Source organism: Ascaphus truei, chromosome 2 (assembly GCF_040206685.1).
Source record: "Ascaphus truei isolate aAscTru1 chromosome 2, aAscTru1.hap1, whole genome shotgun sequence".
NCBI classification, from domain to species: domain Eukaryota; kingdom Metazoa; phylum Chordata; class Amphibia; order Anura; family Ascaphidae; genus Ascaphus; species Ascaphus truei.
Genome location: NC_134484.1, coordinates 370,731,148 through 370,748,698, shown reverse-complemented (window position 1 = coordinate 370,748,698; position 17,551 = coordinate 370,731,148). Strand labels below are relative to the sequence as shown.

Sequence of the window (17,551 nt, the reverse complement as noted above, 5' to 3'; positions counted from 1 at the left end):
TAATCACTTGATGGATCGGAAAACCCCTAATCTTTCTTTGAGTTCCCCCAAATAATTTAGTGGCTCTGACTTTTCTATATCTTCTATCTCCCAATGTTTCCCTGATTGCTTTTATTAGAGGTTCCACCATTTCTAGATTGAATTCTGATTCTTTTGTCTGAATCTCTTGGTCTGAGGAATCACGATATTCTGCTTCAGAGAAATGCCGACATTGTATCTCTGATTCGTCAGATGACTACTCCATTACTCTATCCAAACTGGTTTGAGATCTTGATCTCGTGTTGGTTTAGTCCAGTGGTTTGAGAAACAAAAAGGGGGAGGGGCCCCTGCTCTGCTAAGTAATATTGTGTAGGGTGCAGTTAGGTATCGACAAAATATGCAAAAAACAGGAGAAATCCTTACGAAAATTCCACTCAACCTCTATTTGAATCGGAAATATAATCCTTAAAGAGATGGAAATCCATCTATACTAATTTGAACGATTATACAGACACAAATAAATTAAAACCCAACTAGAGTAGCCTAAATCAGCGGTGCGCAAACTGGGGGGCGCAAGAGGGAGAGAGAAAGAGAGACATGGGAGAGGTGGGAGACATATTAGGGGAGGAGGAAAGAGAGACATGGAGAGGTGGAAGACATATTAGGGGAGGAGGAGAGAAAGAGAGACATGGAGAGGTGGGAGACATATTGGGGGAGGGGGAGAGAAAGAGAGACATGGAGAGGTGGGAGACATATTGGGGGAGCGGAGGGAAAGATGGCTAAACGGAGGGATGAAGGTCAGGCAGAGGGCAGAATTGAGGGGCTTGGGAGGATGAGTTTTGGGGGGCTGAGGGTTATTCTTTGGGTCAGGTGGGTCACTTGGGAGTATTGAGCAGCAGGGGAGATTCATCAGTACCTCCCTTGAGTTTGGTTTTGGGGATCCCTGATCCGTGGGCAACATTTAAAACAGAAATAAATAAATAATACATAATACTGGTAGGTAGGAGTGGATGACACTGGGGAAAGCAAATGGGAGAAGGAAAAAAAAAAGGGGGGGGGGGCAGGAGAGGAAAGGGATGTAGCAAAGAGGTGGATGAATGCCCCCTCAAATGGATTGCCTTTCTGCAACAGAAAAAAACATATCACCAGATGCCAGCGAACAAAATAAACAGTGATCCAATACTAGTATACTGCCTGCGCGCACGCCTGCAGCCCAAGCGATTTGTGAACTTGGCTGCAGGAGATTGTAGACGCGTGGCGGACGCGTCACAAAGCTGGTTCGCCCTCATTGGCTGAACCAGCTCTCATGCGCCGACGTCCTGTCATTTTGATTACATCAGGCAGGGGGGGCCCCCCGAGAAATGTCATGGATGAAAAGGGGGACTCGGCATAAAAAAGAAAAAAGTTTGCTCACCCCTGGCTAAATGATAATCTCTTTGCTGGGGTTTAGGATAAATTATTATACCCGTATGTCTACAATTCAAGCTCCTAATAAAAGTGATAGCATATTGTTAGAGAGACACAATTTGGCTTAGGGGGTAAGCTGTGAATGTTCATAAAGTGCATATATGTACAGCGAATGTGTGCAATAATTCTCACACCTCTAGGGAGGGTCCTAGTTGTACTTAGGGACAGCAAAAGTAAGTCATGTGCTGAAAGTTTACAGCTACTGTCCCTAGAGACAGAGGATAAAAGCCTTGCATCGCTTATGCAACGAATATAGTGCAAAATAACCAAGAGCATAAATGAATTATCCTTGTATTAAAAGGGGTAAATAGTGAATGTTAACATGTGCATATATGTATTCAGTGATTGTGTGCAGTGAGTATAATAAACCTATGGAGGGTCCCAGTTATACTCAGGGACAACAAGAATAGTACTCGTGATGAAAATATACAATCACTGTCCCTAGAGACAACAAGTGTAAACATTGCATCAGTTGTGCAAGGAATATTGTGTGAAATAACAGAAAGCATAGACAGATTCCCCTTGTGTTAGTTAATTTACATAGTCCCATTGAACATGACTTAACACACCCACATCTTCAATGTCGATTAGAAAATGTAGTGTGATAGGTAAGGTAATTGCTGCCGCTATTCAGAGAAAACTGCTATTGATACCGCTAGTGTTGACATAGAAAAGCTACTCATTTGTGTCATAAGTCTGTCACACATGTATCATTCCCTTAATATATTGGCAGAAATAAAGTGTTGATACATATTACTATATATTGATACAATGCTGCAAGGCAAGTAAAACCAAATATTCTCAGCTGTTTTTAGCTGACTGGATAGATGCAACTTGCAAAGCCTGATAGATATAGATATATACAGTGTTCGACAAACCTATACATTTGCTCGCCCCGGGCGAGTGGATTTAACCCCCGGGCGAGTAAATATTGGCCCAAGCAGCACACGTTTGGTACTAGGTGGCGAGTAGATTTTTTGGTGATTTGTCAACCACTGGATATATAGATATATATTCAAAAAAAAAAAAAAAAAAAAAAAAAAAATCACATGAACCAGTCAGTGAGTGATTTGCAATGCAATATAGTCACAATATACTATCCAGTAAATAAAATCACTATCCCCAGTCACTTCAAGGTTTGTATACATGTGACTGCAGGGTGGCAGTATGGAGACATGGGTTGGTACCGGAGCTGTAAACATCTGTTGAAAAAAGACCCCAATGTCTACACTCTAAGTTGTGGGCCCAAATGGCAACCACTAGCAGTTTAAACTTGCTAAACCTGCCACAGGAACAGACTGAGCTTGCTAAGAGATCTTGCAACCTGCGTTGCAATGCTGCTACTCAAACAATGACATGTGTTTCAATACTGAACACTACCATTGGCCGCCAGGCATCTGTGACAAACGCGCATGCACACAAGCGCAAGCTCGTCATGTAGCGTGCTGTGTGAGCGGGGCCTTAGGCCGAGGCCCCGCTGCATCAGACAGCACGCCCGCACTGTTTACAGGCAGCGCGTGGAGAGGCACTTCACCACTATCTGCGGTTCGTAGGGAGCGGGGGGCGAGGTTAAAGCGGAGGGCTGCAGGAGGGTGCTGATGCCGGCTGTGTGCTGGAAGGAGTGGGAGGACTTGCCTGTACAGGGTGAGCAGCAAGTCCCCATGCATGCCCTCTGCGGGGTTGGGGGTTAAGGGGCTGAACTGGGACACTTCTCTGCGGTGACTTCGCAGCAGAGTAGCAGGAGTAGAAGACCCCTCAACCGTGCACCAGACAGACACAGACAGAGACACAGACAGAGAGAGACACACACACACAGATTTTATTTTTTTATCTAGACGCAGAAATAGCTTGCGAAATAATAAATTGCCAATATGTTTACGCAGGGGTGGACCAAAATCTTAGAACTTGAGCCAGATAGAATTTTTAGGAGCCAACTTTTTTTTTTTTGCACGGCAGGGTTCACACAGCATGTGGCTGTTTGGATCTCTCCTCCAACACCCCCTCCCACAAAACTTTGAGACACCACCCCCGGCCATTCCCATAAGTGGCTGTGTGTCAGTGCATATCTGACCCACACACAATCTCCCTCCCTGAAACAAACCTCACTTCACCAAACCCATCGCAGACCTCATGGAGAGAAGGGGCAGAGCACAGGGATTAAAATCTCTGCATCTCTCTTCCAGACATCTTGTGCCTCAGCATTCTGCTCTCTGGTCCTTCAACTCCTCTTCCCCCCCTCATAACTACTCAGGCTAAGGCCCCGCTCCCTCAGTCAGCGCGCCCGCACTGCATGCAGGCAGCGCGCTGAGAGGCAATTGACCGCTACCTGCGGTCTGTAGGGAGTGGGGGCGTGGTTTGAACGGGGTGTGTGGTTTGAACGGAGGGCTCATATGCTGTCGTAACCCCGTTGGTCCCTCTCACTCCCGGAGCCCCTCGCACTCTGAAGCCACGCACAGAGGGAAGGACACACACAGGCAAATACACACGAGGGGGGGAGGGGGTGAATCGGGAGATCAAAGCAGAAGGGGGAAATCGGAACGGGGGGAATCTGATTGGTTCCCTTGCGTGTCACGTGACGCTCGCCGAAACCACAATCTCCTTGTAGCCCCGGCTGGCTGACGCGTCACAGCACGCAGTCAACCACGCCGGACGGAGCCAGCGGGGACATCCAGAACGGAGGCAAGCAGCTGGTGGCCTCGCCGGCCGCAGCGGGACCAAAGCTTCACTGAGCAGCTCTGAGTGACCTGTCAGTCACAGCTTCTGCCGACACCTGATCCTGCTTTGATGTTGAGCTAGTAAAGCACCATCGGATGCACTGAGCGGCTACGGCACATTGTCCAACAGGTTACTCGGCACCACAAAATCCAGGCGACATGGATTACATTTTAGGCGCCAGGGAAATTGCAATCATTGGTTTCACACATTACATTTTCTCCAATTTGTATCAAAGCTCTTTATGACTCGCCTACAACAATTTAAGGAAATGGCACCTAATCCAAACATTTATTAACAATGGAACCAGAAGGGCTGTCTGCTTTCCCTGTTACTTTCTGATAATGGTTCAAGAACAAATGGGAAAAAAGTATGATTGGATGTCAGAATGATATGAGTTCAATGTGATTCATAATCTAAATCACAAAATGGCATTATATAGAAAATGGTCTTCAGAACTAGCGACGGAGCACTGGCCACACCCCCTCAGAGGTTCAGCCAGAGGGCGAACCAGCTGGGTGACATGGCCATACTACCCCCCCCCCCCCCCATGATCTCCTGCAGCTCAGCCACAGATCGCGGTTTACACAACTGCACGCGTCGCCAGCCTGCCAGGCGCGTGTAGCAGCCGACACTGGGGCCATAGCCCAAGTGCTTTACTGGAGATAACATGACAATGTGATCCGATTGTCACTTGAAGATGTCCTGTTGGGGGGTTATTGTATATATGCCAATGAGGTCACTCTGTGGGGATCCTGAGTGTAAGGCTGAAGCTGATAATTTAAATAAGTATCCTTTAAATAAGGGTCCATATAAAAAAAGTTGATTATTCATTTGAGCCATCAAAAAGTACCAAAGAACAGATGGGACACCAGCACTCCAAACATATGGTGATATAAATGGACAGAGTGAACGGTGCAATAAGGGGAAGAGTAGTGAACCAAAAGAGAAATAACTGGATACCACTTGATCCAGATGGGCCGCATAGCCTTAGTCACAGGGACTTTAACATCCTCTAGTTGTCATTTGGTGCTTGGCTGTGGTCTACATATGAGCTAAATACTTAGCCCCTACCAGCTTTTATAGGCTGGTGACATTGGTAGCCCTACAATCTACCTGTCCGACCACTTTATCGCCTAAGTGGTAGGGCCACCTATCTGCTTAAACCCCTAGGCAGTGCATGCACATCATTATATGCCTTATTGTGTAGCAGCAGTATAGGATCATTCAGTTCTATCCTATTACTAGGTTGTTATGGAGCATTTGCCTGGGTCACTATACAGGTATTATCACCTTGCAGACCTCACTGGGGGAGCATCTCTAACGCTCACAAGAGGGAATCTCTATATACATTGTATCATACGTTGGGCTGGAAAGTGTATTACCCAGTCCATTGGATATATCTATCCTTCCGAGTACATTTGTGTCCCATATATTTGACCACCCTACAAGGAGGTCTATTGGTATTCCTCCACTCCGGTGTATTTCATATGTTAATAATCCCCATTATTTTACTATTATGTTACCAAAAGTAATTATTAACCAATAACAATATACAGTACTAATCACTCCGTGTTACGTCTTATTTCCGTAGTTAACTATCTATATTTGCATAGTACTCCCTCTAGAGTGATATTGAGTGCTAATATAAGGGGGCTTTTTTTCTGGATCACTGGCCCAAGTGGTATCCAGTTAGTTCTCTTTTGGATCAAAAAGCACGACTCCTTTTCAAATCAATGAGAATAGGCCTAGCATACTGCATGACCACAGTATTTGACGATCCATTCTTTGTAAATGGAGGTTTCTAAGGCTAAGGCCCCGCTCCCAGAGTCAGCGCGCCCGCACTGCAGACAGGCGGGTCGCTGACATACACAGACCGCGATATGCGGTCTGTAGGGAGCGGGAGCCGGAGGTGGGCGGAAGTGGGAGGCTTGAGCGGGAGGGGGGCGTGGCTTGAGCGGAGGGACCCGCTACTCTCCCCCCCCCTCCCTCCACGGCTCGGGCTGCTGATTGAAGGTAAGTAAAGCAACACACACACACAGACAGAGGCAGGCACTCACGCACTCAGGCACACACATACATACACACACACACACACACACACACACACACAGACAGGCACGCACTCACATACACACACACAGACACTCGCGCTGCTTTCACTCCACACTCCTCCCCGAAGCCTCTCCTCCTCCCGAAGCCTCCCCTCCCCATTGGCTCACAGCCACACCACGTGACGCGTCAACGCTAGGGATCACCATTCTCTTGTGTCCCCTAGCGGCGGACGCGCCACAGCGTGTAGTAAGCTGTGCAGCCAGAGGGGACCGGGACCAGCTCCGCAGGATTCCCCTGCTGGTGGGGAACTCGCGTGTGGCCACCCGCGCCACCGAGCGCAGCGGGACCGAGGCCTTATTCATGTTGAGGCAGTGCAGTTCATCAGCGACCAGACACTCGGAATAAAGGATTTTTATTAAAATATGGACATTAACAGTGAATAAATACATCTAAAATGGTTTAATGCAATAGTAAAAAAAAAAAAAAAATATGATCATACAGTACATATTATGTAACCGACAAATGTCACATTTTTGTTGATATTCACATACATTATTACTTTCAACACTAACAAATGTCACCTTTTTATATGTTTTGATAATTTTTTCTGTTAGACTATATAGCAAACCAACTAAAAAATATCTTCAGTTCCTCGCTTTCTTTTGGAAATTTTATTCCAGAAATGAGGCAGCAAATCCATAATGTAATGGAAGCATCAGCCAATTGTTTATACAGAATTTTTTTTCTTCTAAATAATGTTTGTGTGGCAATTCTCTATTACAGGAGCAATCCAATAAATATCCTATGTGTTCTTTTTTAAAAGTAGTCAGTTCTGTAGTATTAGATAATACTTACTACCATGTATTTTAAAATTCAACTCTTAATGCCATTTTTAATTCGTTAATATACTGAGCTTCCTTTGATTTCTATAGCAGGTTTAACACACTTCCCCAGCAGTGCAAGATATTTGCAACACTTTACTGTTTGTGATAATTTGCTTCCAATATTCCCAGCAGTTTGAGCTCTAAACTAACAATAGATAGTGTTACCTTAGTAATATAAGAAGACATTGTAGCTGCTGAGTTACACAGACTGAAGGATTGATTTGAAACTGAAAGGCAGCCAATTGGTGAACTCTGGGAAACAGAATTTTGTTTATCGATAACGGGAGAACCAAGTGATCAGTAGCTTAGGTCAGGGGTCAGCTTCCCCCCCCCCCTGCCAAAAGACTTCACTTACCCAGCTCCAGTCCGTGCGTTGTCATTTGACGCCGCGCGTCACGTGACACCACCCTGCACGTCATTTGCCACTACATTTGAGGTAAAGGGGGGGGGGGGGCCTCGATGCAGGGAGAGAGCAGGCAGGAAGTGCTGCCTTAGGTAATCCGGTTTCAATAAAAGGTAATATATATATATATATATATATATGTAAGTATTACAGCCCAATAACAATGTAATGTACCAAAGGACGGAGAGGGAGTAGGAAATAAGATACTTTTTAGTAGACCAACAGATAGTTGATGTGTTACTAGCTTTCGAACAAGGTGCCAAACATGCCAAAGACACTGCCCAGCAGAGGTGGTTTTATTTATGTTTTAAGACGATCACAATGGCAGACATATTTAATAAATCCCAGAGAAATGCTTTCACCAGCAACAATTTCTCTGAAAAGGGAAAGATTGCACTGTGAGCCCATCTGGCAGCAAAAGGGTCAGCATTTATTCAAAGCACAAACATACTGAATATACACGCAATGAGGAATATAACCAGCATGAGAGGGGTAAAGAAAATAAAAATCGACATTTTGACTGGGCATTCAGAATAGTCCCTTCAAAGATTTAAAAAAACAAAAACATAAACAAAACACATTTTGTTGTTTCCCAAACACAACAGGAATTCCAGCAATGGCAACCATATTTAATATGCTCAAAGAACTAGATTGGTCATCACTAGAGTCTAGGCGCAAAGTTCACCTTTCCTGTCTTACCTTTAAATTCTTCATGGGCAAGCTACCCAGCTACCTGAACACGCTCCTCACCCCTACCACATGCAGCACCTATCACCTGAGATCAGACTCCAAAAGACTGTTCATGGTCCCAAGGCTCAACAAAGTATCCGGACCATCCTCCTTCTACCATGCACCCCAAAACTGGAACAACCTACCAGAGCCTCTCACATCCACCACCAGTTTAAGTTCTTTCAAATCTAAGGCTGTCTCACACTTTAATCTGGTCTGTAACTGTTTCATACACCCATAATATATATTTTCTTTAACTATGCACGCAATGTCTTGTATATAATGTATACCCTGTTCATTTATGTAACTATTTGTAACCATGTATTATTTGTTTTACTCTGTGCCCAGGACATACTTGAAAACGAGAGGTAACTCTCAATGTATTACTTCCTGGTAAAATATTTTATAAATAAATAATAAATTTAAAACAACGAGTCACCCTTTCAATGCAAGAGGGGACCCTTAGGCCTCGGTCCCGCTACGCTCGGTGGCGCGGGCGGCCACACGCGAGTTCCCCACCAGCAGGGGAATCCTCCCGAGCCGGTCCCGGTTCCCCCTGGCGGCTGTGGCGCGTCAGCCGCTATGGGACACAAAAAAATGGCGATCCCTAGCGTTGACGCGTCACGTGGTGTGGCTGTAAGCCAATGGGGAGGGGAGGCTTCGGGAGGAGGAGAGGCTTCGGGGAGCGGGGAGGAGTGTGGAGTGAAAGCAGCGCGAGTGCCTGTCTGTGTGTGTGTATGTGAGTGTGTGAGTGCCTGCCTCTGTCTGTCTGTGTGTGTGTATGAGTGCCTGCGTGTGTGTGTGTGTGTGCCTGCGTGTGTGTGTTGCTTACCTTCAATCAGCAGCTCCAGCCCGAGCCGTGGAGGGAGGGGGGGGAGAGTAGCGGGTCCCTCCGCTCAAGCCACGCCCCCCTGTCAATCCTCCCACTCCCGCCCACCTCCCGCTCCCTACAGACCGCATATCGCGGTCTGTGTATGTCAGCGCCCCGTCTGTCTGCAGTGCGGGCGCGCTGACTCTGGGAGCGGGGCCTTAGCCTTAGGCAGTAAGAGGGAAACTTTAAAAAAGTTCACTCCCAGACAGGAGTCTCCACTGAATGTGTGGCCAACCAATATGTCAAGGCCATTAAAATCCAACCCAGTATCTAGGAAAAAAATAAAATAAATGAATACTGCCAAGAGATGCATGTATACTGTATCAATAGGTTATTCATTTGTATTTTAAAATGGCAACTACAATGTATAAATAAGTTCTTGTCTATTTCTCATTTGAAAACCACATGCACATACAATGCATCCCTTGACTGAATCACCCTGTTTGGCTAGTGACCATTGCTGCAGAAAAGAGCAGCGTGGAAACTAGTGCCCAAATTTCTGTGCAAATGCACCACAGAAATAGAAAATAAACACATCAAAAGTAAGGATGGAAAAGGCAAATCCTACCGTTCTGATATCCACCCAAAAATAATGAAAAACACACAGGGTGCACGTGGGGAATAATAGAGTATTATCTAATTGCTTGCTACAAGAACACAAAACGCTTAGAGCGTTTCTCTGCAATGTTGTGTGTTCCTGTAGCAACTAAATGGTTATTAGTCCAAGAGGCACAACAAATTGTCTTGGTACTTGCATGCTCAGTTTTTTTTATAAACCGGTAGATTTCTGCAGCCTTTGTTTCTTCAATCACAAGGCATGCGTCAAGACCATGCATTCTTCGGAATCAATGACAAGCAAACAAAGAAATTAATCAAATATCAGTACTGAAAGAATTAGGGTGTGATTCATGGTCTAGATAGAACAATGAGATTTTCAGATGTCAGTGTAATTTTCAGCAGTGTCACTCATAAGGCCAACTACAGACTAATTTTGTGTTGCTCAACTACTACACTGCCAAGGTGGTTTCAGGTCAAAATTCTGAAGATTTTGGTAAGAATTAGCCGCATGCCCCACTACACTGCACATATTGTGACCCATCAATTCAATGTATACTACTATGCCTCAGATGCCAAGATTATAATCTGTTTCAGGAAGGGATTGTATGTATAGATAGATATTTGTATAACACTAAATACATACCACGACAGGCCAACAAGCCTGAGGAAACCAGTCTTACTTTGAAATGCAATGATATCGCATGTAATCAAAGAGGATCGTTATCCAAGTCACAACGAATGTTTTCATAATTGGTACAGTTCATACAACAGCCTAACTGAGGAGGCGGCTCTGGATTTCATACCAACACTTTTACTCTTGCCAGACAGCTATTTGACAGTGCACAGGAGAGACTAAAATATGGTGGGCTGGTGGAGGGGATAAGCACACGAGGCTGTGCACCTTACACAGACCACCAGCAACAGCCATGTCCTCTGGGAGAAGAGAAACACACGCCATGCCACATATAACCCTCCTCCCATGCCAAAAAACAAAGGGAGAGGAAATCCAAAGCACAGAAAAGGACAGAGTCCATTAACCACCACACTGCTAGAAAAAGCCTGCAGCCAGAGATCGACAGTAGCAAAACTGAAGGGCTGAGCTGTCACACGAAGAAGAGCCGATGGGGGAGATCTAATGTGGCGCTGACTGACACACACACACACACACACACACACACACACACACACACACACACACACACACAACTATCCTGCTCTAATAAATGCAAACATGCAGGGAACAGCTGAGTGCAACCAAACCACAAAGCTAACAGCTATGCCTCCAACACATCAATAAGTTATGACTGGACTGATGTTACACTGCCCAACAACCGGATGTTACAGAGAAAGTGACAACGCTTTACGAGAATGCCAATCCTTAACGACAGGAATAGCGCCATTTCCTCTTCACATGTAAAGTTTGTGAAGCGGGATAGCACCCAATGTACATTGCCTGGATGCATCATTACATGTGTGTTATTCCATTTTTCTCTTTATTGAAGAGCCATAACCGTAGCCGGCAGACACCCCTGACCCGGTGATTCAGATCTTTAATGTCTGAATGCATTAAGACATTCAACACCAAACACAGACAACTTCACACTACCCCAGGGGTGGGCAATTCCAGTTCTTAAGCCCTGCTTCAGCATATGTGGCTCAATCTTCAACTGAGCTACCTGTGCTGAAACAGGGATATCCTTAAAACCCGATCTGTTGGTGGCCCCTGAGGACTAGAGTTGCCAACCCCTGAACTACACATACTTAAAGCAATATTTGTAAATGACACACACTACTCGTTAACATATTTAATTTCCACAATGTATACGCTAGTAAATAAAAACAGTAGGAAAAAAAAGCACACATGGTAAACGTGCATATGCAGAAATACATTATGCATTCATAGTTATTGATAAATGCCTAGCATTATCTATGTTTATAATTACGAGGTTACGACTCAGGGATAAAATGTTCATTCTTTAATTAGCACCTTCGCAAATCCTTGGTCATTAAAGTGATATAGCGGACAACTGGATGGTTTATCGAGTGATAATCTAAATGAAGTTGCTTCTGCCCATACCGTTGAACGATGAACAGCGTCGAAAAACGACATGGAGCTGAGGAAGCTGCATGCTAGGCAAGTAGCTATCATACATATTTATATAAATGTGTCGGTACCTATACATTACACAAGTATTATACACTTGAATATTACATTTATACTCCGCAGGATTGGTATTACAACACAGACAATGTCTGATGTCCTTACAAGCACACAATGTCAAGGTAAACACTTTCCCAAATTAAAAAATAAATCACACTAGGCGCTCATGCAACACCCGAGAAACCTCACTGATCACAAATATCCTCCCCCACCCCCAATGCACGTGAAGCAGCTCTCACTGAATGTCTTTTGTCTTCCCCTCGAGCAATGTGACATATGGGAATCCCAATGACCGTCATTAACTCCCCCACCCCCCGAAAGTCACAATATAAACCCCAACAGCCCCTCACATTGGCACCTACCCAAAAACCCTTCACTTTATCATGGGGGGGGGGGGGGGAAGAGAGAGGGGGAAGAGAAGAGAAATCGGGGAGATGTAGGGTTTCTGCACCAAAGCATGGTGTGTATCTGATGGGGAAGTACTGACTTCTATCAGTGACAGCTGAAGTGTCGGTCAACCTCCCTGCATTGTCACTACCTCACACTGCCCCACTCCACAAACTCCAACACCCCTAATGCTCTCAGCCCCCCAGAGTCAGACCCTCCCAAATTTGGCACATAGCAAGGTGCACCTATTTTTATCACAGTGACCTTTCTGAAGGATGTACCGTAACAGGTGCAATTATATGCAATGCTCATCTTTCCCATGTGTTTTTTTGTATGCCCATACACACACTAGACGTTGTGTTAAACCCAGCTGATTAGCAGACACGCCACAAATCTCCCAGCTGCTGTAATTAGCCGAAGTTTCAGGAGCCACTAGCAGAAATAGGTAAAAACACGGACATCTGAATTGAATAGGTACAGGACAACAACAGGGACAGTACCTGCCAAGTGGGTTCAGTTGGCGAGTACGGCATGTTATCACTTATTTGTGAGGAATGTTGTGTCAGTCAGTGTGCAATGTCCTTATGTTTAGAAGTGTCACCAGCACCGCGCACTTCCCATGTCCCGACTACACAAAAGAGAAAAGGGGGTAACCACAAATAACACACACCCCGCCGCGCACTCACCAGGGGTCAAACTCGTGGATGATGCTCTCGAAGCGGATGACCGCGAACAGCCTGGAGCTGAAGCCGGCCAGCCAGGCCAGGAAGAGAATGGTGAAGGAGAGGAGGGACTGCCATCCGGCCGGCTGCGACAGTCCCCCCGCCAGCCCGGCCGCCCCTCCCCCGGGGTGGACACTGACGCTGCTGTTGGCGGACGAGGACCCCGCTCCCGAGCGCCCGGAGCTCAGGGCGGGGGAGGCCCCGGAGTTGGTGGCCGCTTTGTGCTTGCTTTCCAGGGCTGCGTGCTCCGCCATGTTGGATTCCCCCCCCGCTGCCGCTCCTCCTCCCGTGGTGGTAGGGGGGAGGGGGGAGAGGGGGTGTGGGGTAAAGGGGAGGGGGGAGTGAACGGTTGGTGACGGTTTGCGGATCAAAGGCGGGGGTTTGAAATGAAGAGCGCGCGCAGGGGCGCGTGACTGCGGGGGGAGGGAAAGGGGGGCACGCGGGTTCTCCTTAGTAGATCACAATCCACACAATTGTGTCCGTTCGTCGCTGCCAACGTTCTGGCTGCTTCTATCGAGCGCACTCTGTCCGGGCAGCCCACCTCTCACCGTCCACATCACAGTCCGAACGGTTGACGGGGAAGCCGAAGCCGGGCGCTCAGCTAAAAGAGAATGACATTTCCTACTCAGGCTGGAGGAATGGGCGGAGAGAGGGTGGGGGCCTCATCTGAGACCCGGCCTACCAGCAGCCGCGCCAAAGTCTCCGCCTCTCAGCCAATGGACGAGCGACAGGTACGTGGAGGGCGGAGACAAGCGGGATGAGAGCCAATCCCAGTGGAGTATTCGGCGAACCCGCCTTGTGCAAAAACGTCACTAGGAGGCTGGGTTCTTCGAAACACCTCCCCCCGAGGCCGATGGCACGTGCTGTCCGTTAAACGGGGAGGGGGAGGGAAGGGGAGGGGGAGGGAAGGGGAGGGGGAGGAGAAGCGCGCGACTGACTGACGGCCCCGCTCGTCCAATTGAGTTTGTAGCAATCCTTGGAGGGCGGGGGAAGTCTCGAGACTGCGGTCAAAATGAGCGCGAGCAGCGGGGAAGGGCTTTTACTCCGTGTCAGCCAATCAGATTTCACTAAGTCTTTGCAACTTGTCCAGGAAGAGTCAGGGCATTAAATACGTTAGAGTTTGCTCTATGCAATGTATGTCAATGTGTAAGGGCTGATCTTACACAAGCACTGCAAGGTGCATCGCAGTGTTCATATAGTGGGGAGCGTGTGGCCTCTATCCCACTGAGATGGAGTGAAAATGTATTCCATACAATCCCCATTCAAACCTAGTAACAACAAATCCCAGGATAATACAGTTACTGTGATATTTGTTAAAATAAGTGCGAAAATGTTCTAGTAAATCTAAATAAAATGTGTTCGAAAGAATGTCTTTTTTATAACACATTTTATTTAGATTTATTAGAACAAAGGGTTATTCCTTTCTTTTCCAAAACCTTTCCACTTAATGTAGCCGTGTATTTGTCATCATAACTCGGTGCCCAGGATATACTTGAAAACGAGCGGTAACTCTCAATGTAGTACTTCCTGGTAAAACATTTTTATAAATAAATCATGTCTGCACCTCACATTTTCTCACCTATGCTGGTTACATAGCCCTAAAATTCTCATCATCACATCACTCTTACTAACATCTAAAATATTCCCTCCATTTAAAAATTAGGTTGCTAGGATTCCAGTATTGAACCAGGCTGGCCTGTATTTGGACCGGTATGTTGCCCAACCCTAGTAACAACCTGAAAACTCTGATTTTGTCTTTTGGAACTTTAGCATCAGTATCTCATGATTGTAAGCTCTTTGGGGCAGGATCTCCTTTCCTAATGTTTGCTCATCTGTCTGAAACGCTTATCACCCATTATGGGTTATATTATGATGTCACGCGTATTACTGCTGTGAAGCGCTATGTATGTGGATGGCACTTTAGAAAAAAGAGATTATATAAGTATAGCCATGGCTGGTCCAGACTATCTTTCTGCCTTCCTGTCACGTATGTTAGAATAGATACAGACAGTGACAGGCTACCATGTGGGGTTTAGCCCCCCTTCATGCAGCCTCCCTGAGTGGCAGGAGAGGACACTGTGTCTGTATTGCAGGCAATCATAGTGCAGATCCTGTGCCCTCCCCTTTCTGCTGTAACAGGGTATGTCTTTTCTGCCTCCCTTTCCCCGCCCTGTAATCCTTGTTATGTAAGTCCTGTTCGCTGCAGACAGTAACAGGTTAAATCTGTGGGCTCTTGACCCCCCTCATGCTCCTCCTATGAGTGATAGAAGTAAGGTGGTGACTCATGGCCTGTGTAAGCCTATCTGGTATAGGTATAGACCATGAGCCCATCCCTTCTTGTTCCTCCTAGGCAGAGAGCTGTCAGTCTCTCCTATGGCAGGATAAGCGTGATTACCCTCAGTCTTTGGATGGAGGGAACATCAGATTCAGCCACAGAGGCCCTGTAAGATCAGGGGCCATCGCCATCCAGAGGTCTGGGACCTCTGAGACTCTGCATCGCTGTATGGAGATCTGCAGTGGATGCATGCCATACAATAAAGACCCTTGTTATGACACTCCTGTTTAAGTAGTCAAAGGTTGGACGTCTTTTTAGATGGGAAAGGTATACAGGGATATACCGAATAAGTATACATGGGAAGGATGTTAATCCAGGGATTAATCCGATTGCCAATTCTTGGAGTCAGGAAGGAATTTATTTTTCCCCTTATGAGATATCATTGGATGATATGACTCTGGGGTTTTTTGTTTGCCTTCCTCTGGATCAATAAGTATAGATGTATGATAAAATATCTGTTGTCTAAATTTAGCATAGGTGGAACTTGATGGACAGAAGTCTTTTTTCAACCTCATCTACTATGTAACTATGTAAGTATCAGTCCTTGGGCGGAAGGGAGAGAATGCAGTAGTGGGGACTGACTTCTGGATACCTTCTGGAACCCACAACGGCTGGAGGCGCTGAACACCAAGAGAACAAGCCTAAGCCTGTCCTAATCTCCATCACATCACAGATCAGAGATCACATCACAGATCACTCTCCTGACCCTAACAGGTATTGCACCACACACAATGTAGCAAAGGCTGTGTATCTCCCAATGGTGGGCGGAGAGGGGGGGGTGGGCGGAGAGGGGGGGGTGCCGGGAGCACTGCTACACAGCATTAGGGAGGAAGCACTCCAAGTTATAGGGAGAGTCCTTCCCAGCTTGGGAAGAGAGAGGAGTTCAGCTCTGCCCCCCCCCCCTGGGGTAGAGATAAGCCTGCAGTCCCTCACAATTATCAGAAGGCCGGTACCCTCCAGAGATCTGAGATCCATACCTAACTACAAGGCATACGCTGTAATGACATCTGCAGTGGCTGCCTGAATAAAGATCCTTTTTATATACTCCTGCCTGAGTAACAGTCAATTAGGTAGGAGTATGAAAGATATCTGTCGTGGTGGGGACTGTCTTCAGGATCCCTGAAGCCTACTGCGACTGGAGGCTCTGATGACACCAAACAGAGAGTCTGAGAATCACAGAGGAAGGACTTTATTTTTCCCCTTATGAGATATCATTGGATGATATATGACTCTGGGTTTTTTGTTTGCCTTCCTCTGGATCAATAAGTATAGATATAGGATAAAGTATTTATTGTCTAAATTTAGCATAGGTTGAACTTGATTGACGTACGTCTTTTTTCAACCTCATCTACTATATAACTGTAGCCATGCTGTAAAATGGTCTGCAGTTTTCTTTCCTGCTGGCAGTAAACCTGGTAAGTTACAGGGATGCCAGCAGTAATCATGGAGGTTTGCCCTCACACCCTGGTGAGGTGCCCTATGTATGGATGGGAGTGGCTACATACTCTGAGTCCACCGTTAGTGACATCAGAGATGTGCCTGCCCCCTGAGGGATATTAGGCACAGCACTGACAAAAGTTAGTTGTTGGAGTAAGGAGCAAGTCTGCGTTGAGACTTGGGAGTGAGTGGCCCACTAGTGCTATAACTAGTGGCCCCATTCTATATTAATTAGCATCAAGTTGTCAAAGCCGTACTGTGTCCAGGGACCTGGCACAGGGGTGATCTCCCCGAGGGGAGAGGGGATCCCACTCCATTGGGAGGGTGTACCTTTGAAAGGATAGCACAACAAGATGTGTGGCTAAGCTAATCACCGTAAGGGGCAGTAGGCCCTCACCGTAAGCCACAATAAAGACAACCTTGATCAAAGACATTCTCATGTGTGAGTCTGGAGTTACTCTACAGAGGATGGCACCACAGAGGAGTTCCTCATCAGAACCATCTTCCTGCGGACGCAGAGATCCTGATGAGGTGGAGGCGCTGCACTGGATATAGGTAGGACTCAAGCACACTACCTCAGCTGCCTGTCTGGTTGGCAATCCCCACACAACATCATGCGGGAGACTCAGGAGTCCTGTTGCTAACAGGTGCACCACCAGACACGACCATGTAATGTGGACTGGTTAGACCACAGGGGCCAATATGAGATTGGGTGGGTCAGACTAGGCCAGAAAATCCATTACATAACTATGTAACCAAAAGCCTGTCCTGTTCCCCACAACATCACGGAAGCTCATTTCTCAAGGAGCCAAACAGGTACAAAGCACCATACAGGTAGTCAGTCCAAAATC

General features: G+C 46.5%; 1 protein-coding gene and 1 long non-coding RNA gene across 3 annotated transcripts in view; one reads left to right on the top strand and one right to left on the bottom strand.

Annotated features, from left to right (window-relative positions):
* Positions 1–13,619, bottom strand: part of STT3B (STT3 oligosaccharyltransferase complex catalytic subunit B) — a 93,691-nt gene extending 80,072 nt beyond the window's left edge. The window contains exon 1 of the mRNA XM_075587021.1: positions 12,893–13,619. Within this exon, the coding sequence (XP_075443136.1) occupies positions 12,893–13,182 (290 nt within the window). The 5' untranslated portion in view covers positions 13,183–13,619. The remainder of the gene's footprint in view (positions 1–12,892) is intronic.
* Positions 13,299–17,551, top strand: part of LOC142487527 (uncharacterized) — a 33,987-nt gene continuing 29,734 nt past the window's right edge. The window contains exon 1 of one of the 2 annotated variants that reach the window (XR_012799249.1): positions 13,299–13,659. This is a non-coding gene — a long non-coding RNA (uncharacterized LOC142487527). The remainder of the gene's footprint in view (positions 13,660–17,551) is intronic. The other variant, XR_012799248.1, reaches the window with a different exon arrangement.